At 47.6% G+C, this 27,410-nt stretch overlaps 1 protein-coding gene across 1 annotated transcript in view; it reads right to left on the bottom strand.

Annotated features, from left to right (window-relative positions):
* The window catches only part of CHCHD6 (coiled-coil-helix-coiled-coil-helix domain containing 6), a 478,181-nt gene extending 451,208 nt beyond the window's left edge, over positions 1-26,973 (bottom strand). Inside the window, exons 1-4 of the mRNA XM_082265088.1 lie at positions 26,827-26,973; positions 22,982-23,117; positions 20,589-20,658; positions 19,321-19,465 (exon numbers count right to left, since the gene is read on the bottom strand). Of these exons, the coding sequence (XP_082121214.1) occupies positions 19,321-19,465; positions 20,589-20,658; positions 22,982-23,117; positions 26,827-26,910 (435 nt within the window). The 5' untranslated portion in view covers positions 26,911-26,973. The remainder of the gene's footprint in view (positions 1-19,320; positions 19,466-20,588; positions 20,659-22,981; positions 23,118-26,826) is intronic.
* Positions 26,974-27,410: the final 437 nt, after the last annotated feature.

Genomic DNA, 27,410 nt, shown 5'->3' with positions numbered 1-27,410 from the left:
ACATGTAGCAATAACTCAAAGGTGTAGATTTGGATTGTTTCAAATGCCAATTGGGACTAGTTCTCTTTAGGGGCCTTTCACACGGGTTTTCTGTTTGTCACCTGTCTGTTTTCTGATAAAAAATTTACAGCAATTTATTCATATGGGCTTGCAGATGTAAACAGATGATCATTCGTTTACATCCGCCTACATTCATTTCCATTTAGGTCTGTTTTTAAAAAAATTAACAAGGCTGCATCCTTTTCTACTAGATGAACCTGAACAGATGTAAATGGATGCCGTCTGTTTACATTCATTTCGGCTTATGTCAGTTTTTAGGCAAAAAAATATTTTGTGTTTTTTCTTTTGCCACCTATGATTGGTTTCTGCAACTACTATAAAGATGGGATTTTTGTACTTACCGTAAAATCGATGTTCATCGACGGACATAGCAATCCCAAATCATAACTACTGGGTTATATTGCCTCCTCCAGGAGTAGAAATAGGCAGAACAAAAAACACCTGGCTATGCCCATGGGCCATCCTCAGCTTGGTATATAAACCCCCGCCCCGCTCTAGGTAATCAGTTTAGTAGCAAGCAGTATTAGATGCATCAGAACTCCATAGAGGGGTGGGTGCTGTGTCCGTCGATGAACTCAGAGAAATGGATTTTAGGGTAAGAATAAAAATCCCATTTCTCTTTCGTTCATCGACGGACACAGCTCTCCGTAAATCATAACTACTGGGACATCCAAAAGCAGTGCCAAAAGGAAAATGATGGGTGGGGAAAATAACCCAAGGCTAAACATAAGTGGCCTTAACCAGGACACAGGAGCCTTAACTGGGTCACAGGAGCCCAGTCTGAAAAATAAAGTTTAAAGAAAAACACCCCTCAAAAGGGAACAGCCCCTCTTAAACAGCAGCCTACAAAACTTTGCGGCCAAAAGAAGCATCCACCTCCCTCTGGGATAGACTGATTCAATACAGGATTGTCCACAGGACTTATCTCACCCCCCACCGTATGCACAAGATGAGTGTCTCCCACTCCCCAGACTGTTGGCGCTGCGGCCAATCCCCGGGTGACTTCATGCATATCTTCTGGACATGCCCAGCACTCATGGCCTACTGGTCCCAGGTGTTTACGGTAGTCAACGCAGTTCGAGACCTCTATTGACCCTTCGCCTGCAGTGGCACTGTTGGGCCTTCTGGATGATCTGCTTCCTCGGGTGGCGGATCGTACCTTGATGGGTCTCCTTCTCTTTTATGCCCGGAAGAATGTTATGCTGCACTGGAAACAGCAGTCTCCCCCATCGCTTCAGTGGTGGCGGACGCTGGTGGACTCAGTGATACCTCTTTATCGAGACACTTATCATAGGGGGTGCCCTAAGAAGCACGACAGGGTTTGGTCACGATGGCTATCGGACTCCACCTCTGCCTTGCTTGCTACCTGCCTGGGGGCTGGGGGTTTGGGAGACCAGGGGAGGGGGTTCTAGTCGCTAATATGTTTTCTGCCCGATTCCTTTTTTCTTTTCGCTTCCAGGAGTGCTAAGCTGTGACTTGATATTTGTATTTGCCTACCATGGTGCCATCTGTATCTATTGCTTATTGCCCCTGCGTGGGTGACCCTTTCTTATGATTGCTGTTACTGCATGCTTTTGGGTGAACCTTATGCACCTTGTTGTTATTGTTGGTTTGTGTGTTGTAATAATAAAAAGGATTTTCAAAATATCAGAATGTGAAGGTAAGCATCCTTGATGTGGATAGAGGGAAAAAAATCCCCCTGATGCAGAGATGCCACCACCGTGCGAATGGATTGCATTCTGAACTTCTGCACCCGCACAAAGCAGTTCAGCGCCTTGAGGTCCAGGATTGGACGCACCTTCCTTCCTGGGAACTCTAAACAGGTTTGAGTAAAAACCCTGAAATGTTCCGAAGTCAGAACCGGGACCATCACCCCTTGAAGGAACAGGTCTTGTACCGCCCCAAACAGACCCTGTAAGCGGTTGGGGAACAGGCACAAGTTGGAAGGAAAGAACCTTGCCACGGGACAAGAGCGAAACTCGATCTTGTAGCCGGACCGAATGACTTTGTGGACCCACTTGTGTCTTGTACCAGGGAAGTCTACTGGTCCAGAAACCAGCAAAGACGTCCCCCCACCCTTGATATGGGTGAGGGCGCACCTTCATGCTGAAGGAGCCTTGTCTGCAGGTCTGGAGAAGCCCGCTCTCGGCTTGACAGACCAGGTTTGATTGGTTCCTCCAGAGGAGGCCCTGAAAGGCTTAGAGCCCTTGTCTGTTTACCCTGAGGGACGAAAAAAACTTCCTATGAGCCAGGAAGGAGGGCCAATGTCTACGACAAGGTTCTTTGCTCTTAGTAGCCTGCAAAAGAAAGATACTTCTCCCCCATGTGAGACCTTTAATGAGATCATCCAGGGTAGCTCCACACAGGCGATCTCCTTGAAAGGGTAGATTAGTTAAGGTCTTTTTAGAAGTCTGGTCCGCAGATTAGCATTTGAGCCAAAAGACATGCTGAAGGACCACTGCTGAAACGGTGTGCCGAGCCACTAGGAGGAGCGGCATCCAAAGAGGCATCAAAGATAAACTGCAGCCCCTGGACCAGCTGGTCCACCAGCTCAGCAAAGGCAGAGAGGGGAGCTGTTCTCTGTCTAGGTCACGACATAAAAGCTTAGCCCAACCGGTCAGAGTTTGCGACATCAGGGCAATGGTGAAAACTTGCCTCAGTGCCGAACAAGCCTGAGTGTACATATTGCGGGCCACAGCCTTGGGCTTCCTGTCTGCCGGATCCTTAAAGGCCAGGGACTCTTCAACCAGAATCATAGTTGCCTTGTTAAAACTGGAAACCAGAGGGTCCACCACCAGTGGGAAAGTCCACTTCTTAATATGGGACTCCTCATAGGGGTAACTCCCAGAAAAATCGCTTAGGGACCCAGAGGGGACGCTTTGGTTGTCCCCACTCTTTAGCGACAATTTTGTCAAAATAGGCAAGGAAAGGAAACACCTTTGCCACTCTGGATGGCTTGTGAGTGTCAAAGGGAACCTGCACCTCCGTCGCAGCCGAGTCCTCCATCTTCAAGGTCTGACGCACAGATAGCACCCTGCCCCCACCCCAGGAGGTGGATCAGACCTTCCAAACAGCCCCAGCAAAAGTGGAGGGGAGGGGAGGGGTAGAATGGGGGACAGATGAAAGGGGGGGTGCCTGACAGGATAGAGGGGAACCCAGGAGTCTGACCATCCCGAGGAGGGGTCCACGTACCCTCCAGGGGGAGAGAGGGGGACAGCCACTCACCAAGCCAGGAACCAGGTGGGCACTGCTCTAGACAGAACCCCTCTCCATCAAATTGGGGGGGCTGTGGGCCAGCAGGAATGCAGCAACTCGGGCCGAGACCCGGTCATATGCGACCTCGCGAGGCGTTTAACTCACAGGCCAGCCCCCTGAGTTATGTTGTGGCCGATCTAGCGCAGAGCTGAGGTCTGCGTTTGCACGCTGGCCAGACTGGGGTGACCACTGGATCTAGATTATCCAGCCTGTCGCCCATTCTGGCAGTTTATTGTAGATCTTACAGGGAAAATCCAAGAGAAAAAATTGACGAGTAAAAAGAAAATAATTTGCCAGGACCAGAGATCCCATCAAGGAACTAGGTCCTTATTCCTGACTAGGCAGAAAAAAAAGTACCTATAGCAGGGAGAGGGAGTATACTCCCTGGGACTGCCCATGTGCGTAGCCAGATTCTTTTTCTGCCTAGTGTCCTACTCCTGTAGGGGGAAGTATAACCCAATAGTTATGTCCGTCAATGAACGAAAGAGAAATGTCATTTTTGGTGTAATACTTTAAAAGGGAAATCACATCTAAAGAGATGCAGACCCAGCAGCTTTCCTCATTACAGCCATGCAGGTGCAGCAGCTGGTTGATAATTATAAAATCACTCCCATACGAATTTACTCTGCACATGGACACAGACAAACAGCTATTCCTTCAGAATAACAAAAGGTAGGAATCTGTAACAAAGTTTTCTTAAAATTCCAGCAATGTACACAGATCAGCCAGAGGGGAATGTTTTTTTCTCTACAATAGTTGTGGGATAGTGGAGTTACTCTTTAAAAACATAGCTTGCAAAGTGCAGCCTGTGTCCTAACAGGTACTCATCAACACACTTGCCATGTGAGCGGAAAAGTTATACAAGGTAAATCTTCAACCAGCACTCAACCATAATATGGGCCACTGAGACGAGACAGGTGAGAAATATGTATTCACGCAGCCAACAAGGCGTCACAGACATCCAACGCTGTATAATTCCAGCCAGACAAGAGAGGGTAAGTGATAATTACATGGGAGCTAATAACATTTAAAAAAAAAAAAAGAAGGAATAAGATTAAGATTATCTCTGCAAGCAGCAATTAATTTTTCCATGCAGGAGGGAGGGAAGACGCGGCGGAAGCCTCGGACGTCCTTGGATGTAGCTGCGGCCCGCGGTTCTTTCCTGACAGTTCACTAGCGATAACTTGTGTGAGGTACTATGAATAAATTATGATGAGGACGGCCTAGTTAATGGGCGTTGTACATGCCATTCTAAAAGTGCCCATTTCTTGTGCTTATTTTTATACCGCCAGCAAAAGATCTAAAATCCAGAGCAACAACAATTACAGACGTATATGCTGTACTGGCCGCTCATACCAGGTGGCTTCTGATGGGGTTTTTTTTTTTTTTTATGCAAATGGTCCTATATTTTGAAACAACTTAATATGATCCACCATATAGGATCATTACTATTACCTGAATCACATATGCATCTTTGAAAAAGTGGACTTGAAGCAACAGGTGCATGGTTATGTTGATGAATGGGAAGCTTACGGCGATATTCGCAGACACAAGGGACAAATTTGGTAAGATTTGGCAACCTTGGTTGGACCAGTTTCCAGTGACGAGCCTGCCTTCCTACTTTTTGGACTTCTAGAACATTTTGTCAAGCCCGCTGGTGGCGGCCCTGGATTCCCTGGGTTGGGGCTTCTTTTCTCTTTCGTAACTCTTTTCTCCTTGGTTTCCTATGCTTACTCTTATTTTTTGTTCTTTTCTTTGTTCTGTTTCTTCTTTTTTACTTCTTATTTTTGGTTATTTATAGCCAGATACAAGTGTGTGGAGTCTACTATTGTTTTCTGGCCACACTTTTGGGGTTACATTTTTCTCCCCTTTTCTTTAAAAGGTACAGCTTTCTGGCCTTTGGGTGGGGGTACAGATCTCTTGCATATCAGGAGGCTTATGGAATAGCCCCCCCCACACTTTTTTCCCCTTATCTCTTAATATTGTTTTTCAAATAGATATTTTCTTAAATTTTTTTGGTCTCTGAGAGGGCTCTCGAACTTTATTTTATAGACGAACATAGGTCAGTCTCAGGTATTGTATTATATTTGTTACACGATGATTTCTGGAATATTGTTTGCCTAGCGTACCCTCTGGGCTTTGATCATTGAGAGCTACATGGTTTCTTATTACCCCATAGACCGTAAAGGTACCAAGGCATTCTCACCTGGTTACCTTTCATCTTTGTTGGAATTATTAGCTACACCATATGAGAGGCCTACTCGTCTGTGGTAGTATGTTATCCTCCTCAAATCACTGTTCGCCACTGGCCTTGGTGTCTGTATTTATTCAATATAAAATATTGTAAAAGAAAACGTGGACTTGGTTCCAAGAAACCAGTATAAGGCCCCTTTCACACAAGTGGACCGTTCAGATCCGCCTGTCCGTTTTTCAGGTGGATCTGAACGGATGCCCCATGCATCTCTATGGGGCATCGGATGTCAGCAGAGACATGTCCGCTGACATCCGTTCCAATCCGTCAAATCCGTATAGATGGAAACCCTATTTTCCATCCGTCTGGCGGATCAGATTGGATGAGAACGTACAGACGGTCTGTTCTCATCCGATTCCCCCATAGAGAAGAATGGGGATCTGATAGCTCTGTCTACGCACACAGCGCGGAGATAGAGCTGCCATCCGCCTGCTCAGCGGGGGATCGGCGGACTCCCTGTGTGAAAGGGGCCTAAGCAAGATTGTATGTGATGAATAAATATGATGTTATAATGGGTCTCATTTTCGATCTAACCTTTTTTATGTTAATCATTATTAAATTGTGTTGATGTTTATTATCTACATACCACTAATATTCCCATTTCTTTTTAATTTTTTTTATTTTAGGTGTGGTTTCCTCAAAGCAACACATCCAATGGAAATGAAAAGTTTAAAGTCACACATTCTCTCCACCCACGCTTAAGGATGTTCAATGAGAATTAACGAAACTGCTAAGCAGAGACCTCTTAGATGTTCAATTTTCCTCAGGACCCACCCTATGGTTCTCATCCAACTTTGCCAAATTCCCTTTACCAAAGGACAAGCCATTTTGAATGGGATAGTACTTACATGCCACAAATATGCTGGTGGCCTCCCCAACATTTTCACCTCCTCCATCCCCTCCTCGGTCCCTTCCACAAAACAACTAACTGGATATTGACGCAAACCCGAAGGCGTTCTCCCAGTAGAAAGTCCTCTATGTTTATTCCCATCTACATTTCTGGAACTTGAGTATTCACATAGTGCCCCCCTGTAAACTCTTCTCCCCCCAATTAGAGGTCTACCCCATAAAACTCAAGATTCTTTTCCTTGCCATGTTGGAGTATGCATCTAGTAGACCTATATGCTCTAATTTGTTGTAACCGAGAAATGTGTCCGCTACTGTATTTACTGCTTTTCATGAAAAACTTATTCCTCACCCTTAACATCCCCCTCTTCTATCACCCCCCCCACCCCATCTCTTCCATCTCCCCCCCCTTCTCTCTTACCATGTTCTACCCTTCCCCCCCCCCCACCACGTTATTAATAGTAGTAAATTTGATAGCTCTGTAATTCAACTTTGATCTACCTGTCATATAATTGCTACTGACATTTAGTTGACGCAATTTGTTACGCGTTTCTTTTATTAAAAACAGTAAAAAATGCCCTTACGTTTAATAAGATGAAAGAAGGCATATCAGAAAACCAAAGAAAGTCATTTTAGGAAAAAATGACCAAAACTGCAGCAATCCAGGGAGGTGTAGAGAGAAGCTGCCTGCAGCATATAGAGCTACAGCAACAGAGCCAGTTGGGGCAGCATGAAAATATTCCAGGATGACTTTAGATGCCAGGGGTGTGGAAGGGAGCGTAGCTACACGTTTCAAGGTGGTAACGCATTATACACAAGCCTGCCCAGTGCCCACCTATGGCTTACTTCCATCCCAATGAGTGGACTGGCTGGCCTCAAACCCCACCCCTAGTGATTATGCATGAAAGAAGCCGGGAGATGTCGAGCTTGAGGAGAGGATGAATTGATCAGCAAACCAAGATACCAACTGGGGAATGGGGAGGACTAGTCTGTTAGCTGTAGGTGGGCAGACTTGTTACGGAAATGAAAAGCGTAGCCATTCCCTCTTTCACGCCCTTGCCATCTGATTTGCTACACACAGAAGCACCCTCTGGTGTCCATTTTACTCTATTACAGATAACCTGCCATCTGCTGAGAAGCTGCTCTGGGGCCAAGCAAGCTGTCACTATATAGACTTATGAACTGTGTTTAGCTCTTACCACTTTTGAGGCTACTGGCGGTGTCAACTATAAACCCAACTTATTTTACTAATGCGATTGTAAAAGTGGTGATCAATCTTTTTAAAATCTACAGTTTGAATTAAAGTGATATCTTGTGCTTCTGCCACGAAGGTCCTGCTAAGTCAGATCTATAGGTCTGCGAACAGCAAAAATCATGCATCCTGCCAATTGGAGAGCTGTAGCTCTGACTCAACAGGGTGTACGTCAGACCTTATCTGTACCATGCTGAGGGGAGACAGGCTTTTCTACTTAGGCTGTAGCTGATTCCCTAAGAAAAAGGCCTGTAAGACTTTGCCCATATTTTCTTTTGATGCATCTGGAATATACTTAGCTGATTTAAACTGAAAGTTTGGTTGGGCTGTAAAGCAAACAGTTCCACTTTAACTTCTTAAGCCCCGGAGGATTTGGCTGCTTAAAGACCAGGGGGTATTTTGCGATTCGGCACTGCGTGACTTTAACGGACAATTGCGCGGTCGTGCGACGCTGTACCTAAACTAATTTGACGTCCTTTTTTTCCCACAAACAGAGCTTTCTTTTGGTGGTATTTGATCACCTGTGCGATTTTTTGATCATGCGCTATAAACAAAAAAAAAGCGTCAATTTTGCAAAAATAACAATATTTTTCACATTTTTTTATATGAAATTCCCAAAAAAAAAAATGTAAAAATCAAAATTTTTTAACATTTTCGGCCAATTTGTTTTATGCTACCTAGGTTTGGTAAAAAAAAAAAAAAGAAAATCGCAAAAAGCGTATTTTGATTGGTTTGCGCAAAAGTTATCGCGTTTACTAACAAAGGGAAAGATTTTTGTACTTTTTGGTGGGTTTTTTTTAACGCGTAATGGCGGCGATCTGCGATTTTTTTTGCGGTACTGCGACATTGGGGCGCACAGATCGGACCCTTGACTGACATTTTTGACACTTTTGGGGTTACCAGTGACATTACTGCAGTAATCAGTGCTATACATATGCACGGTTACTGCAAAAATGACACTGGCAGGGAACGGGTTAACTGTATTGGAGAGGGAGGGGTTAAGTGTGTCCTAGGGGTGTGCTTTCTACTGTGAAGGGATATGGCTTGAGCTGTAGAAACAGTGATCAACGGTCCTACATAGTAGAACCGTGTGATCACAGTTTCTACACAGGGGAGAATGACAGGCAGCTTGTTTACACAAGCCGCCTGCCTTTCTCCCTCTCCCCAGACGATTGCTGAGTGAGCGGCGGACATCGGGTCCGCCGGTCACACGCACGGGGGAGTCCGTGACCACTCGGGAGCGGGAGCGCGCCGCCGGTGGCGCGCGCTCCCCAGAGCCTCACAGGCTAGTGACGTACCGGTACGTCACTCTGCCTGTGAGGGGCTGACCGCCGCAATATATCTACTTGCGGCGGTCGGCAAGTGGTTAAGTAAAACTACAGAGGTAGTAATTGGGTCTCCTTCTCAGGAGTTCAAGTAGGTCTAAACCATGGGTGTCCAACATTTTGACTTCTCTGGACCACATTGAGTGTAGAAAAATTTTCTTGGGCCGCATATAAAATATATACTATAGTTAAGGTATATAAGTAATAAAACTTCATTTTTATTTTTTTACATTTCAAAACGTAAAAAAAAACCAACAGGGCAACATAAAACTATTGGGATATTTTTATTTTCTATGTCAATCTCTTTATTGAGGCAAGTATATTGACAGAACATGTAATACATGGATCAAAAACACAATGTACTAGGTCCTGCGGACCCAGCCATCACAGACACTTCCACGCGTTCGAACTGGGGGCCGCTATACGATGGCCTCCCAGAACTAGCCGACTGCGCTGTAGCCGTCAATTGGCTATAGCGTGGTCGGCAAATGGAAGGGACTTGCCCTGAGGAGCTGAGAAAAGATACAATAAAAAGATGTGTAAAAGTGCTGATGTGCAAGTGAGTGGTGGCGCTGCCTAGATTAATAATTAAATAAAATTAGTGATATAAAGTAAAAAAATATAAATGGAAAAGATCCTTGATATGTTTGCCTCGGTTGATATTCAAACCATATATTAGTAGTGATAAACCTGTGCTAATTTGTCAATGAACTAGGTAAAATATACAACGAAAATTATATGTGATAAAAATTGTATGTAATAAAAATCAGTGATAAAACCTTTGCTAATTAATAAATGAGCTGGTTGCGATAATTGCCAATAAATTATAACGTATAATTCATACAAATAAAATATGGTATGCATGCTATTCACATCGGAAAACTAAAGTGACTAAGTGCTATATATTGATCCTCTCAAATAAGTGCAATGTGCAGAAAAAAAGTGCAAAAACCTAGTTCATTGACAAATTAGCACAGGTTTATCACTACTAATATATGGTTTGAATATCACTAATTTTATTTATTAATCTAGGTAGCGCCACCACTCACTTGCACATCAGCACTTTTACACATCTATAGGGACACCACCAACAGGTGGTTGTTTATAGTGTGGGCAGCAGCCGGATGTATACGCTATACATTTAATATTTAATATAGATCCATAGCCCGGGATATTCTTCTAACATTTACCATACATTAAAAAGCGCAACAAATTAAGCCAGCCACTCACATTAAAACCTAGATTTATTAGAACTTACCAGCTGGCAAAGTGGTGTGCCCAAGCCTTCTTGCAGCACTGGTGGTATGCTGAATGCTTGTCACTATGTTGTGTGTGCCCGACCTGTCTTCCAGCCTGGAAACCTGCTCAGCTCTCTAACCCATGCGCCACTCTGGCTCCGCCCCACAAGCCATGCCCACAGCCCGCCCACCCAGGCTGCTCCAAACCAATACCATTGGCGCTCGTCCCGCTTGGCCACTCCCCAGCCAGCAGCATTGTAGGACTCCGTACACGGACACTGAGACATATACCGGTGTGCCGAGTACTTTGTACATTCCCGGCCGGCGCCACAACAACACTGACTGGTTTGCTGTTGCTCTGATACCGGAATACCGCCGGAAATTTAGCTTTTCTTTTTTTTTAGCTATTCGGCTGGGAGGCCGCATTGCCTGCAATTCCGGGCCGCAGGTTGGACATGCCTGGTCTAAACCCAAACTAGCTGGCATTAAAAGAGAGGTATGACCAAAGCTTTTTTTTGGCCATACTTCTCTTTTGGGTCACAGGAATACACTTACTTTCATTCCCCAGTAAACCCAGAGTCAGCTGATAGCAGTCTATTGCCCCCTATCAGTTGACAGAGCCAAACCAGGCTCTGCAAGGATCCCAATAATATTATTGGGATCCACCGAGCTACGTGACTTAGCTCCAGGAACACTGAGAGCCAGAGCCAGCTGCTCTTGTCCCCTCCCTAGTCCAGCTCCAGTGAGCGATAGAGAAGAAGAGGAGAGTGATGACTGTCTGTCACTGCTCTCCACTCAAATCAGACCTAGAACTGAGTGATCAGCTGTCATGTAAACGCTCAGTTCTCTGTACTAGAGCCAACGTGGGGCAGCTGCATCTCAACACTGATGTTACTGCATGGAGGTGGGTATGAAGGTTTGTTTTTTTACTTATCCCATACTTCTACTTTAAGGGTCTATTCACACCACCGGTCACTTCCTATCTACATGCACTCCAGCGACAGCTGTATGGTTTTTCTCAGGGAGGGTTTCCTAATGGTGACAACAGTCGACCATGCCTGCATAATGTGTATTGAAAGGGCCACTTGTCTCCATTGAGAGTCCATTGTGACAGGGTGACAATGCAGGAGCACAGCTGGGTGGCAGAGACAGCGTGTTGTCACCCTATGGCAGGAAGTGCCTGAACAAGGACCCTCATAACAGGATCACCTGGTATACTTTCAATAAATGCTGATTTAAAAGGAAAGAAAACTTTTGAAAATGGCACTAACATGTTAAAACTTGTATGAGGTTTTATTGTTTGGGTTTAGATCTTCAAAATATATCCAAGGCTATTCAATGTGATGTAGACACCAATCAGCAGCAGCAGTTCAGACTAGAGACGGCATGCTAATATCCATCAAAGCTCAGAAGATGAAGCAAGTACAGCATAAAACAAAGCTTTTATGAGCAGGGAGCCGCTCTACAGTACAGATGCAAGTTGAAGCTGAAAAGCTGACACTGGCAAAAAAAGAACAAAGCAAACTTACATCGCTCATTGTGATATGGGTTTCATTTATCAAAAAATGAAGGATGTTTATGAAACCTGGGCACTGTGAATTTAGTGCCAGCATAGTGCAGAATGTTTTGCCAAGGCAAGCATTTTTTTTTTTAAATTGCAACCAATCACAACTGAGCTTATGCAAGAATCTTGAAGGGTTTAAAGAATTTTAAATTGTGCAGGCTGGCATATTAAAGGCTTTTTATTTGCCCCTTCTGAGTGTAGGAAATTGCACGAATTAACGCTTTGCCAACTGACTGAGCTCACATTGACTCCTAGCTTCTGAGTGTGTATAACAGTATCAAATAACCTTGCAGTGAGGATGACAGCGGCAGGGTTGGAAACTCGGGAGAGCTCACACAGCTGATAAATGGTTGCCGCTGTCCGGACAGGACTGTCACTCGGTCTGGGTGTGTCTGCCAGTTAGTGATCCCTGATCTAAAGCCTGGTACACAGAGGCTGAAAAACGGAATTTTTGTAAAATCTTACCTGTAAAATTCCTTTCTCTGAGTCCTCCGACAGTCGCCGCCTCTTCATATTCGTCACATATGGGGTATTAGACTTTGCACCGAAGGAGTAGCTAGGCAACAGAATATGTTAACAATAAAGCTTTAACATATCCCACCCTCAAGGGGTGGTCCCCTCAGTCAATACCCTCCTACTTCCTGCAACCATATCTCAGTTTTAGTGGAATAGCAGTAGAGTATACATTCAAACCCCAAAAGAGGGGCGGGGCGGCGACTGTCGGAGGACTCAGAGAAAGGAATTTTACAGGTAAGATTTTACAAAAATTCCGTTTTCTCTTACGTCCTCCGACAGTCGCCGCCTCTTCATATTCGTCACATATGGGGACGTCCCAAAGCAGTGCAAACATGAGGGGTGGGAAACGCATCCGCGCCGAAAGGCAACGCAGTCTCCACATCAAAGAAAGGAACCTTACCAAAGGAAGGAAACCAGCTGGGCAACAGCAAAAATAAGTGCTCAACAGGAGCAACAACCCAGGAAAAGACAAAAAAACCAGGGGATACAAAAGATATCCCAACAGCCAGGAGTCCCCAACAAGGGACCCTAGGGAACAGCCGCACTAAGAACCTTGCGGCCAAAGGAAGCATCCACCGATGCCTGAACATCTACTTTGTAGAATTTTGTGAAAGTGTGCACGGTCGACCAAGTCGCCGCCTTACACACCTGGGCTACAGAAGCCCCATGACGGCAGGCCCAAGACGTACTCAGTGATCTAGTAGAGTGCGCCTTCACAGGCACAGGGGGAACCTTCCCCTGCAAGGCATAGGCCTGTTCAATGGTCTGCCTGATCCATTTGGCGATGGTAGAGGCCGAAGCCGCCATGCCCTTCCGAGGACCCTCTGGAAGAACAAACAAGGAGTCCGTCTTACGAAAAGACTCAGTCGATTTAAGGTAAACCCTAATCGCCCGAACAACATCCAGAGAGTGCAATCTCACCTCCTTTGGATGTTTAGGCTTCGTGCACAACGAAGGCAAAACAATATCCTCGTTAAGATGGAATTCCGAAACTCGTTTCGGCAGAAAAGAAGGATTAGGTCGCAAGACCACCTTATCCAAATGAACAACCAGGTACGGAGACTTGCAAGACAAAGCCGCCAGTTCCGACACTCTGCGAGCCGAAGTGATCGCCACCAAAAAGGCGACCTTTTTGGACAACAGAGACAACGAGATCTCCCTGATCTGTTCAAAAGGAGCACGTTGTAACACAGATAGAACTAGATTCAAGTCCCAGGGGGGCAAAGGATCCCTCCTAGGAGGAACCAGATGCCGCACACCCTGAACAAAAGTGCCAACCAAGGAGTTGGAAGCCACGGGACGTTGAAACAGAACGGCCAGCGCAGACACCTGACCCTTTATCGTGGCCAGCGCCAAACGCTGATCGACACCCGTCTGAAGGAAAGACAGCACACGGGAAACCGAGTACGTGCGGGGTGAAAACCCCCTGGACTCACACCAGGCAAAATAGGCCTTCCAAGTACGGTAATAAACCTTTCCCGAGGAAGACTTCCTCGCGTTGATCAAGGTATGAACGACCTCTGGAGAGAGACCCTTCTCCTTCAGGACCTCGGTCTCAACAGCCAGGCCGTCAAAGCCAGCGACTGTAAAGCAGGATGGTAAATCGGTCCTTGAGACAGTAGATCGTCTCGAAGAGGCAGACGCCAGGGGGCGTCGACCGCCAGATTCACGAGGTCTGCGTACCAGGACCGGCGAGGCCAGTCCGGTGCCACAAGAATCACCGTGCTGCGTTCCGAGTGTAACCTGCGAAGGAACCTGGACAGCAACTGAATCGGTGGAAAAGCGTACATCAGCCTGTACTGATGCCACGGGGCCACTAACGCGTCCGACGCGTCTGCCCGAGGGTCGCGCGTCCTTGCCACGAACCTCTTCACCTTGTAGTTGAGGCGAGACGCGAACAGGTCCACATCTGGAAGACCCCACTTCGCGCACAACATCTGGAAGACAGCCGGATGGAGAGACCATTCCCCCTGATCCAGGGTCTGGCGACTCAGATAGTCCGCCTGCCAGTTCTCCACTCCCGGAATGTGAACCGCCGTTATCGCCGGGACATGAGTCTCGGCCCAAGACAGAATGTCGGCCACTTCTCGAGCCGCTCGGGCACTCCTGGTGCCCCCTTGGTGGTTGATGTAGGCCACCGCCGTGGCATTGTCCGTCTGCACCCGAACCGGGCAGCCCTGCAGCCGGTCCGTCCAGCGATGAAGACAGAGCCTTATTGCACGTAATTCCAGAATGTTGATCGGGAGGGAAGACTCCCCCTCCGACCAGGTCCCCTGGGCGGACAGAACGCCCAGAACACCACCCCAGCCCGACAGGCTGGCATCCGTAGTGATTATCGTCCACGAGATCGGACGAAACGACTTGCCCCCGGACACCAACGGGGACTGTAGCCACCACAGAAGGTTTTCCCTGGTGCGATGACTCAACGAGATCTGAAGATCCAGAGATTGGGGTCGCCCGTCCCACTTGGACAGGATCTCCGCCTGGAGACCCCGCGTGTGAAACTGAGCGAAAGGAATCGCCTCGAAGGCCGAGACCATCAAACCCAGACATCTCATACACGTCCGCAGAGACGAGTGTGGAACGTCCCTGAGGGACCTGACTTCCTCCTGAAGAGTCCTGAGTTTGTCTTCCGGCAGGAAGACCTTCGCCTGCACCGAGTCCAGTATCATTCCCAGATAGGGAAGACGAACCGACGGACTCAGTGTCGACTTTGGAACATTTATCGTCCAACCGAACTCCTGCAGAGTTTGCATTGTGACAGACAGGTCCTTCTCCAGACCCTGACTGGTCGCAGACCGAATCAGAATGTCGTCCAGATACCCCAGGACAGAAATGCCCTGGGCCCTCAATAATGCCAGAACCGGTGCAAGCACCTTGGTGAAGACCCGCGGAGCCGAGGCGAGCCCAAAGGGCAACGCCACGAACTGGTAGTGATCCTCCGCAATGGCAAATCGAAGGTATCTCTGATGCCCCTCGAATATGGGGATGTGAAGGTACGCATCCTTCAAATCGATGGAGGCCATGAATTCCCCCGGAACCAGGGCAGCCACCACCGAGCGCAGGGATTCCATGCGGAACTTGCGAACCCGCACAGAGCGGTTCAGAGCCTTCAAGTCCAGAATCGGACGAACCTTGCCCTCCTTCCTGGGCACGGTGAACAGATTGGAATAAAACCCCCGAAATCTGTCCCGATGAGACACCGGAACCACCACACCCTGAGCCCTCAGGTCCCGCACCGCCAGGTGCAGATCCCGCAGGCGCTCTGGAGACAGTTGTAGATTTGAGGGAAAAAATCTGCTCTCCGGCCGAGAGAGAAACTCGATCTTGTAACCAGATCGAACGATTTCCAGAACCCATCTGTCCCGCACACGGGCCAACCAGGGCTGAAGAAAACCGAGCAAGCGTCCCCCCACCCCAAAACTGGGTGAGGGCGCCCCTTCAGGCCGAACTGTTATGGGCCGCAGGTCCGGATTGGCCGGACTTCTGTTTCCCAGACCAGGGCTTCTTCTGAGAGCCTTGGCCTTTGAACGGTTTGCCCTTGTAGTGCGGCCGAAAGGCACGAAAGGACCCCTGAGGGGGCCGAAAATTCGCATGCTTCTTCCCAGAAGCCCCCTTAGCCTTGGGGAAATGGGGCAAGAGAGTGCTCTTACCCCCGGTGATCCCCTTAATCAATACATCCAGGGACTCCCCAAAAAGGCGAGACCCATCATAAGGCAGATTGGCTAAGGTTTTACGTGAAGATTGGTCCACCGACCAACATTTCAACCAAACCAGGCGGCGAGACAACACCGCCACGCTGTGCACACGTGCAGCCAACGGAATCAGGTCCAGGTCCGCATCACACAGATACATGACACCCTGGTGGATCTGATCCACCATATCCAGGGTCGCCGCCGAGGCCGAATCGGCCACTAGGACGCGCCTAAGCATCTGCGTCCAACTTGCGATCGCCTGGGCCGCCATGAGAGAAGCAAACAGAGCCTTAAGCATAGAACCCGTAACAGAATAAGTATGACGGGCAAGAGACTCCAGTCTCCTATCCGTGGCATCACGGAAAACAGGGGAACCCTCTGCAGGAATCGCAGTGGCTTTGTTCAAAACCGCAATTGCATGATCCACTGGCGGAGGCACACACCACCGTTCATCAGTGGCAGGCGAGAAAGGGTAACGCAGCTTGAATTTACTTGGTACCGCAAAAGGTTTGCGCAGATCGCGCCATTGATCCTTAACAGCGCGCTGAAAATCAGCATTGCAGGGAAAAACCTGCGGCGTCCTGCGTTTTCTCTGCGTCCCATAAGCCGCCAAGGCAGCGGGGGGACACACTTCGTCCTGCAAACGCAGCGTTTGCTTAATGGAAGCAATCAACTCATCCATGATTGCAAGCTCTTCAGGCGAGTCAGGGGGAGAATTATCGACCCCCTCAACTTCAGCCTCCACCTCAGACCCCACTAGATCAAGAGAGGAGCGGGACCCCGATAAGGGGGTCCCTGCCAGAACAGCCCCATCACCTTCACCCTCAGAATCAGAGGACAGAGCAACTCTGGGCCGTTTAGTAGATTGAGCAGCCACCAGCATTTGCACCTGGGCAGCAAGGCCAGCCACAATAGTGGCTAAATCCCCCCCTGGGGGGGAAACAGCGGTCCCCTGGCTTTCCACCAATACTGTGGGAAACTTGCCCTCCTGAGAATCCATTGCCCCTGTATGCCAGACAACCAAGGGTTAACTGCCCCCTTTCAGCAAGCGCGGCAAGCGCAGCCCACCGCACCACACTCAGGCACAATGAGACCCCCACAGGGAATATACAGACTGAATACAGGCAATGGAAAACAGGAATAGAAGGATAAAACCTGAGGAGACCCCGCTGCTGCTGCTGCCTCGATCGGTGTTCCAGGAAAGAGGAAGTGATGCTGCCAGGGCGCTCTATGTAAGCCTATGGAGGCTACAAGAAAATGGCCGCCGTGCATGTAAACCATGCGGCCGGAGCGGGCGCCGGTAAAATGGCGTCGTTTGGCGCCGAAATCGCCGCTCCAAAGTGCATAAAAACACACACAATTTTATCCCATTATATGGATACATGTTAGATCGCCGCAGCGATCGCTGTATATGCCCCAACATGCCATTAAAAACATGCCCCACAGCACACAGCTTCCCACACTGCCCAGCCTGACACACACAGTGTCACACAGCTCCCCCCCCCCCCCCCTTGCAGCCCACAGCATGCAGCCGAGAGATAGGGAGACAAGCAGTGTGAATAAAGGCAGGTTACACAGTCCCAGACTGAGACCCCCCCCAGACAGACAGGTCCCCACATAGATACACTTACCTCACATGGCGTGGGGAACCCGCACAGGCGAACAAGCCGCTGCACATGAGGCAGGGAGAGTCGCAATTCAAGACGCACACAATGGCGGTTAAGAAACCGCACAGCGTCCGGTGAGGTAGCCACCTCACCAATCATCCCTGCACCGAACAGGGATGGGTCGTTCACTGTGCCAGGAGCGTTACCTGGCTGAACGCTCGATGGCAGACTGGGAAGCCACTGACCCACGACCTGCGATCAGGGGGATCAGCCCGAGACCCAGTCCGCATGATCCTCTTCGTCCGAAGAACTAACTAATGCTGACAAAAATAACAGCTAAGTAAAGGTAGAGAGAAAACTCAAACAAAATATTAAAAAGAAGAAAGAGTCTGGGACAAAAAGTCCCAGCACAGAGAGAGCCAGCCACTCCTGACAAGCTAGACATTAAAACTGAGATATGGTTGCAGGAAGTAGGAGGGTATTGACTGAGGGGACCACCCCTTGAGGGTGGGATATGTTAAAGCTTTATTGTTAACATATTCTGTTGCCTAGCTACTCCTTCGGAGCAAAGTCTAATACCCCATATGTGACGAATATGAAGAGGCGGCGACTGTCGGAGGACGTAAGAGAAATCATCTGGCTGACTTTAAGTTTGTGTACAGTTGTTTGTTCAACAGAAGCCGGTCTAATGAACAGCTTCTGTCAGATGATCATGCTAGAAAAAAAAGCATTTGATCAGTGCTTGCACCCAGTGGCACTGATCAGTGTATTCTTGCTTGGTGGCCGGGGGGGGGAGGGGGTCCCCCTGTTAGAATCTAATGTTCCAGCTGGAGAAATGCCCGCATCAATATTGCATGTGTTAATATGGGGATCTGTCAGGTTTTTTTTGTTCAACCCACTGCTGCATTGCAGCACACCACAGTGCACAGATAGGAACCCTGTAAAAGTTGGCGACATCATTGCTGTCCATTGGAAATTGCATCAATATCCGGGCTAAGGGAGATGGTTTTAGGGAATCCCCAACTTCACTTTCTGTCACTCTGCAGAGCTGGTGATATGGACTACAATATTCATCATCAAATAGGAACTGTAACCAATAGTAGGTCTGAATGTGGGGGCAATGGTCTGAGCAGAAGCAGGATAGTTGCTGATGCTTGAATACACAACATCGCTGCACACTGCTCAGACAGAGCCTAGTGGATTGGACAGACCGGGAGTCTGAGATTTCTGGATCCTTCCACTACAGCCAGCAGTGAGGTAGCTATATCACCAATGGAAAAAAGGGTTAGCAAGGATGCTACAGGACCGGCGGCCCGAGGAAAGAGCCGCAGAGTGGCTATTGGTCTTACACAGAGGAAATAAGAGACACTGGGCCCTTAATATGCTGGTTCCCCACAGTGACTTCACAGTGGCTGCGGCATTGGTTTAATTCATTGATAAGAATGCTTCAAAATTTCTGCCCGGAGTTTAGATTTATTGCAACGCATGTTAGAATGGTATGAAGCTGCCCCTAAATGACTCTCCACATGCCTTGACAGAATTTGGCCAACAGCAAAAGGTGAACACTTCTGAATGGGTACAACAGAGACTTTACAAGCCTGGACCGTCATAAGACAACAAAAACACAGGCAATGAATACTGTAGCTAAATTCAGAAGTACAAAGTCATAATAATAGAAAAAAAAAACAGCATACATGCATCTGAAACTCACCAGCTGCTCGGCTCTCCGGCGCTCCTGGTTGGTGTAATTCTTCTCCCGCAGAATGGCTGACCTGTATTTCTCCTGCACTGTCTCATGCTCTCGTTGGGAGAGTCGGGCGAGCTCTTCCTGGATGATGGCCTGTTCCCTCTCATATCTGAGAAAATGCAAAATAAAACATAACATAAGAAAAATCAAAAAATGTTCACTGGGTTACGTACTCACAATGTCATCAAGTGATCCATTTTATGACGGACCCTAGGTATTGTCCACACCCAACCAATGATACAGTCTAATTTGAAACATGTATAGCATAGCAAAGCAAGTGTTGGAGGTTAAAGGGGATCTGCCAGTAAAATTCACAGGTTACTTTTAAAGTTATTGTATAGGCAAAAAAAATAACAGACATGTTATACTTAATGTACCTGCACTGTGCAATGGTTTTGCACAGAGCAGCCCTGATCCTCCTCTTCTCGGGTCCTCCGATGGAGCACTGGGCCCCCCCCCCACCCATTTGCTGAGTGCCCCCATAGCAAGTCGCTTGCTAAGATGCCACTCATGCATGCTCACTTTAGAGTGGTCTCTCTGTGTCCCTAAGACCCTGAGAGGGCAGCTCAGCCCGGCTCCTGCCTCCCTGGCTGTGATTGACAGTAGCGTGAGCCAATGGCTCCTGCTACTGCATCTCAGCAAACCAGGAGGGAGAGACCTGGGAGATGCCCGGCTCTCGTGCACATTGCTGAATCAAGATCGGGCTCAGGTAAATATTAGGGGGACTGAGAGGGTAGCTGCACACTGAAGGTTTTTTACCTTCATGCAGGTAAAAAACCTTCAGCCTTTACAACCACTTTAATAAATAAGACCATGCCTAGGCTTTGTGGCTATATAGCTTTATAGCTGCATGATCTGCAGTGCACTCACTGTTTTCCTTGCTGGAGGGTAAGCTGTACCCAAGTTCCTGCAGTGCAAGGATTTCCCTGCTTTTGCTTCATTCTTTCTCTCAATGTGTGCTCTGTCCTTCTCTCCTGCTGCTTTTCGATCATTATCCCACCAGTCATCAGACCACCACTCACTGGGGGAGCATCTTTGACGTGAGGAAGCAAAACTCAATGAAAATGGCCGCCTCCACATAGCGACACAGTGGAGATCGAGACATAGTAATCAGTAATTGGGTAAAGATCAGCTGCAGAGAGACCTTAGACAATATTAGGGACTAGTCCTTTGCATCCCTTTTCTGAGCAATGCTTCCACAGAACTGGTCATCTTTAAAAAAGGACTCTTACCTCCTGTATAGTTCATCCTCTGCATACGTAGGACTTTTTTTGCTTCCTTCAGCAGATTGACCCTGAGTACCTGTAACAAAGAACTCATTATTTTAGGTCCTACAGGGCTAAAGATTAAAAACTGTCCATTTATGTGGCAATTTGTGTTGCAATAATTCTGTTCATATAAAGTAAAAACAATGCAGGACTGCTGAAAATAGAAAACACAGTTTACTTAAATTTATATTCTGCATTATACAGATGTGGGATCCATAAAGTCGAACCAGGTAGAATGTAATCCAAGATCAGAGCACTCCTCTCTCTTCACATGCTATTGGCTGGCTTTTATGTTAGTCACTTGTCCGCACAAGCTGAAGCGTCTTCTCAGCGGCTTCCCTCTTCACAGCCAGTCACAGTAAACTGGCAGTGAAAAAATATTAGATGGGAGGGAAGTATGAATCTGCCTAGGTGGTACAGGGAAATGTGGACAATGCTTTCAAAATACACCGAAATATGCACAGCCTTCTGTATGACTGCTAACAGCAGAGCAGGCCTCAAATGATGTTATGAGATACAGTAAGTAAACTTTAAAGCTAATGTTTATTTCTAATAAACGTTTCACTAGATACCTTATGTTGGACCCAGAAATGCCATCACTGGCCCTCTGTGTATTCTCTATCAATGCAGGCAGATCATGTCTAGTGGGACGGGCTAGCAGGATGCTGAAAATAGTTTGTGAAAACATTGCAGCACCCTACCTCAGTACTATTCTCATAGGTGTGCGCAGCCTATCGCATTAGGGTGTGCACCCCAAAGCTCAAATACACATGTGTGCAGAAATTTTGGGGGATCTCAGACTGTAATGTCCTTCCTCCAGAAGAAACAGTCAGTGCAGTTGCCTTCAGACAAAAAAAAAAAAAAAAATCAATCTAACATCTAAAACACAATGGCCCTGCTAGAGGGAGCACAGCCTCTCCTCCCTCCTTTGTGTATGGAGGACATTGGGCATCCCCCACTAAGGTGTGCTCAGCCCAGCTTACCTTCTCCTGGTAGGCTGAAGTCCGTCCCACACTGCAGGGTGCGTTTACTCCTCCCTCTCCTGCCTGCTCCCGCTGCCGGCATCTCCTGTTGTAAAGTCAAGTAAGATGCTCTGGGGTGGGGGCACAGGTAGAGTTCCTTTCCCATTGACTGAGGAGGCAACAGAGAGGAGACTCTGTAACCTCAGGATTTTCAGAGACACTGTACGAATAGAAACCCCGATGATTAGGAAGTGCCCAGGCACACCTATGACTATTCTCAACAAATCCTCAGGCCTAATGCATGCAGTGGCTCTTGAGAGGAATTATAGAAATATCAAAATGCTTTGATGGTGGGATGCAGACTGGAGGAATGGATGTTCCTAGTTAGGCTGTATTTTCATGCAGACCACCCTCTATAACACCCACATGTCATGCTGTCCCTCTAAATTAAAATCAAATGAATGAATGGGGCTGACCAGAGAATGGCTGAGAATAAAAGGCTAGATGATGCTGGATGTGTTTCAGCCAATAAATGAGGCGGGGCTCTATCTGACTTGCTGCATCTTCTAATGCACAATGTGAGAAGCTCACAGTGTGCAGTGAAATCAGAGTAAGCAATTTCAGTCTAGGAACGGAGCCTGAACAACTGTGCAAGACTGAAGGGAGGGCTGGAGGTCAGACTTAAATTTCCAAATGCTAGGAAGTAAAATCATAAAGGGGTTGTAAAGGCAGTGCTTCCAATCACTGCCAGCCCCTCTGCTAGGACAAAATGACTGTACACCATTTGTGCTTAAAAAAATTTTTCTAAATACCTTTTTTCACCTCGATGATCAGTGGTCACGTGACCGCCCATCTCTCTCTTCCTCTGATGTATGCACTACAGTGGGAGGGGCTGAGATTTCCCTCTGACGTCTGCCAGACAGTCACGTGACCGCTGATTGGCGAGGTGAAATAAGGCATTTAGAATATTAAAAAAGCACATACACTGTACAGTACATTCTGTCCTAGCAGAGGGGCTGGCAGGAAATTTGAGCAGTTACTTTACTGCCGCTCAGAAAGGCAATAAACGGGGAGGGGGTGGCTTACAAACAGGAGCTGACGAGGAGAGGAGGAGGGAGAGAGGGGGGAGAGTGGTGCGGGATGACAGAGGCATATAAACTGACCACAGTAATCAGGGCTCAGCCGCCATGATTACCGTGGTCAGGACGCACAAGGGGACACAGGAACTGACAGGATCAACCAGGTTTTTTACAGAGTAGAGAAATAAAAATGACACCATAAAAGCACTATGCAATTTACCATGCTTTAAGGGAACGGGATCTTTTTTTTTTTTAGGGTTACAACCACTTTAACAGACCTTCCTAATAAAAAAAAAAAAGCAAACATTTTGCATACCTTCAGTTTTGGGTAGGTAATCTGATGCAGAGGGCGCAGGTCCGCCCTTTGGAAGAGACGACTGCGGAGGTGGCAGATGATCGGATGTAGGTGACAGATTCTGCTCCTTCATTCGACTGACAAGGTCATCAGTCAGCTGGAGGAAATAAAACAATATTGTATTACATCTCAGGGAACCAACTGGTTTAAAGTTTTCAGAAGCAAGCAGTAGGTCAGATCTGGAGACAACGGAGGTGAAGGAGGTTTTCGGGCTTACCTGGCAGGTCGCACAGCCCACAAAAAGATCTGGGGCTGCAGGTGGCTAGGCATAGAGATGAGCAAAGGAAAGGTGGCCGCCGCTCATCTTTATGCCCTAGGACAGTGGTCCTCAACTCCGGTCCTCAGGGCCCACTAACAGGCCAGATTTTAAGTATTACCTTGGGGAGATGCAGACTAGAGTACTGCAATCACTGAGCAGCAAATGATATCACCTGGGATGTATTTCAGTTATCTTGCAAATCTGGCCTGTTAGTGGGCCCTGTAGGCCAGGGTTGAGGACCACTGCCCTAGGAGGACCGGAGCAACGGTATGACGTCACAAGACCTATTCTGCGCATGCGCAGTAGGACTTGTGACGCAGCAACAGCTGATTCATGACGAAGCCACAGCTGATCCCCAACCGGAAATGACGAAGGTATGGAATTCTGATAGGGTATGGTATTCTGACAGAACACCGGCTGCTCGCTTCCACTGTTTTTACACACAGCAGAAGCGGATCGGCGGGTGACAAGTACTCAATGTCCGCCAGCACCCGCCAATCGTCAGGCAGAGAGACAGAACTGTGATCGGCCTATGCATACAAGGCAGAGCGCCCTTCTGACAGGGGAAAGGCATGCATCCTGTGTCTCTGCAAAGCAGGAAATAAATTGTATCTCTTCCCCTAATAAAAACACCCAACACAGCACACAAACACTGGCTAGGCACCCAGATAACCCTTTGATCACCCCTGATGTTAACCCCCTTCCCAGACAGTGTCATTAGTACAGTGACAGTGAATATTATCACTGATCACTGTATTAGTGTCAGTTAGTGTCTCACTGTCCGCCGCAATATCGCAGTCCCGTTATAAGTCGCTGATCGCCGTCATTACTAGTATTAAATAAAAATATCCCCTAGTTTGTAGAAGCCATAACCTTTGTGCAAACCAATCAATATACGCGTACCGGGATTTTTTTTTTTTACCAAAAACGTATAGCAGGATACATACTGGCCTAAATTTAAAAAATAAATTCGATTTTTTAAATTTTTTATTGGATATGTTTTTTTAGCAGAAAGCAAAAAAATATATATTTTTTTTTTCCAAAATTGTCTTTTTAGTTTAAAGCGCAAAAAATAAAAATCGCACAGGTGATCGAATACCGCCAAAATAAAGCTCTATTTGTGGGGAAAAAAGGACATTTCTTTATTTTATTTATTTGGGTACAGCGTCGCACGACCGCGCAATCGTCAGTTAAAGTAACGCCGTGCCGTATCACAAAAAATGGCCTGGTCATTAAGGGGGGTAAATCTTCCAGAGGGCAAGTGGTTAAACAATTGCAACTGCCATTCTTTTATTCCACAAGGTCTCGGCCTTCAGAAGATCTCCAACTTTTTGGGAGTTTTGGGTGATTTTAGAGCCAAAAATGCAGATTTTTACATTGGTGCTAAAAAATAGAAAATAGCTGTAATACCAAATGAGTTAAAGGGGCAATGCAATAGGACTTATAGGACATGCTTCTTAAAGGGGCCCTCCTCATGCAATAGGACTTGTAGGACATGCTTCTTAAAGGGGCACTCCTCATGCAATAGGACTTGTACAGGATGCTTCTTAAAGGGGCACTCTAGGACTTGTACGGCATGCTTCTTAAAGGGGCCCTCCTCATGCAATAGGACTTGTAGGGCATGCTTCGTAAAAGGGGCACTCCTCATGCAATAGGACTTATAGGGCATGCTTCTTAAAGGGGCCCTCCTCATGCAATAGGACTTGTAGGGCATGCTTCTTAAAGGGGCACTCCTCATGCAATAGGACTTGTACAGGATGCTTCTTAAAGGGGCACTCTAGGACTTGTACGGCATGCTTCTTAAAGGGGCCCTCCTCATGCAATAGGACTTGTAGGGCATGCTTCTTAAAAGGGGCACTCCTCATGCAATAGGACTTATAGGGCATGCTTCTTAAAGGGGCCCTCCTCATGCAATAGGACTTGTAGGGCATGCTTCTTAAAGGGGCACTCCTCATGCAATAGGACTTGTACAGGATGCTTCTTAAAGGGGCACTCTAGGACTTGTAGGACATGCTTCTTAAAGGGGCACTCCTCTTGATATAGAACTTGTACAGCATGTTTCTTAAAGGGGCACTCCTCATGAAGCACACAGGTACAGCCTCATGCAATGGGACTTGTAGGACATGCTTCTTAAAGGGGCGCTCCTCATGCAATAGGACTTGTAGGGCATGCTTCTTAAAGGGGCACTCTAGGACTTGTACGGCATGCTTCTTAAAGGGGCACTCCTCATGCAATAGGACTTGAAGGACATGCTTCTTAAAGAGGCCCTCCTCATGCAATAGGACTTATAGGGCATGCTTCTTAAAGGGGCACTCCTCATGCAATATGACTTATAGGGCATGCTTCTTAAAGGGGCCCTCCTCATGCAATAGGACTTATAGGGCATGCTTCTTAAAGGGGCACTACTCATGCAATAGGACTTATAGGGCATGCTTCTTAAAGGGGCACTCCTCATGCAATAGGACATGCTTCTTAAAGGGGCGCTCCTCATGCAATAGGACTTGTAGGGCATGCTTCTTAAAGGGGCACTCCTCATGCAATAGGACTTGTACAGGTTGCTTCTTAAAGGGGCACTCTAGGACTTGTACGGCATGCTTCTTAAAGGGGCCCTCCTCATGCAATAGGACTTGTAGGGCATGCTTCGTAAAAGGGGCACTCCTCATGCAATAGGACTTATAGGGCATGCTTCTTAAAGGGGCCCTCCTCCTGCAATAGGACTTGTAGGGCATGCTTCTTAAAGGGGCACTCCTCATGCAATAGGACTTGTACAGGATGCTTCTTAAAGGGGCACTCTAGGACTTGTACGGCATGCTTCTTAAAGGGGCCCTCCTCATGCAATAGGACTTATAGGGCATGCTTCTTAAAGGGGCACTCCTCTTTCAATAGAACTTGTACAGCATGCTTCTTAAAGGGGCACTCCTCATGCAATAGGACTTATAGGGCATGCTTCTTAAAGGGGCACTCCTCTTTCAATAGAACTTGTACAGCATGCTTCTTAAAGGGGCACTCCTCATGAAGCACACAGGTACAGCCTCATGCAATGGGACTTGTAGGACAAGCTACTTAAAGGGGCGCTCCTCATGAAGCACACAGGTGCAACCTTATGCAATGGGACTGACAGGACATGCTTCTTAAAGGGGCGCTCCTCATGAAGCACCCAACAGCCTCATGCAATGGGACTTATAGGACATGCTTCTTAAAGGGGCGCTCCTCATGAAGTACACTATGGTGTATATAGGAAGTGGCCAATAACAGGCTTATAATGAGGGCAGCCATGCTGCTTAAAGGGGCACTCTTCATAAAAGCCTAACAGAGAGGCCACATGCAGTCTATTACAGGGACTTCTTAAAGCAGCACTCCTCACCCAGCACTCCTCACCCAGCACTCATGCAGTTTCCCACCAATGACAGGCATATATAGCTGGGTTCATGCACTCTTAAAGGGGCACTCCTGGTGGAGCTCATATAGCTGTGTGTAGTCATGACTCTTAAAGGGGCACTCCCCCTCCAAGTGACCCCCCAACATGGAGCCCAGCACTTCCTCTCACCCTGACTCCTCGCAGAACCCGCACCCTCTCCTCCTCATCCAGCCCGAAGGACACTTTCCTCCCGGTGCTCTCGCTGCCCCCCATTATCACCGGCGGGGTTCTCCCTGACTGACAGCTCAGGCGCCTGCGCAGTGCGACGAGCTGAGGTGAAGAGTGACCAGCCAATCGCGGAACGCTTTTTCCGGCTCAGCCAATCGCGGAATGTGTTTCCACCTCAGCCAATGAGAGCGAGGGAGCAGCGCGCGCCGGGAGTTGTAGTCTGAGCGCTGTGGATGCTGAGAGCTACCAGCAGGTGGAGCCAGAGAGGCGCACTCCACTAACTCTCTATTATAGCAGGTTGTAGTGCTGTAATATTACCAGCAGAGGAGCCAGAGAGCGGAACTCCCCCAACTCTTTATTATAGGCAGCTGTAACGCTGTAAATTACCAGCAGGGGAACCAGAGAGCAGAATTTGACCAAGTCTCTATTATAAGCGGCTGTAGCGCTGGGAGTTACCAGCGGAGGGAGACAGAGAGTTGAACTCAGTAATAGGCGCCCACAGAAAGGTCCCGACTCACATGCAAGCTAACCAACCACCGCCCGCA

Source organism: Pelophylax lessonae, assembly GCF_965119305.1.
Source record: "Pelophylax lessonae genome assembly, chromosome: 8".
Classification (NCBI taxonomy): domain Eukaryota; kingdom Metazoa; phylum Chordata; class Amphibia; order Anura; family Ranidae; genus Pelophylax; species Pelophylax lessonae.
The sequence above is the reverse complement of the archived record's forward strand: the minus strand, read 5'-3'. Positions and strand labels throughout refer to the sequence as shown.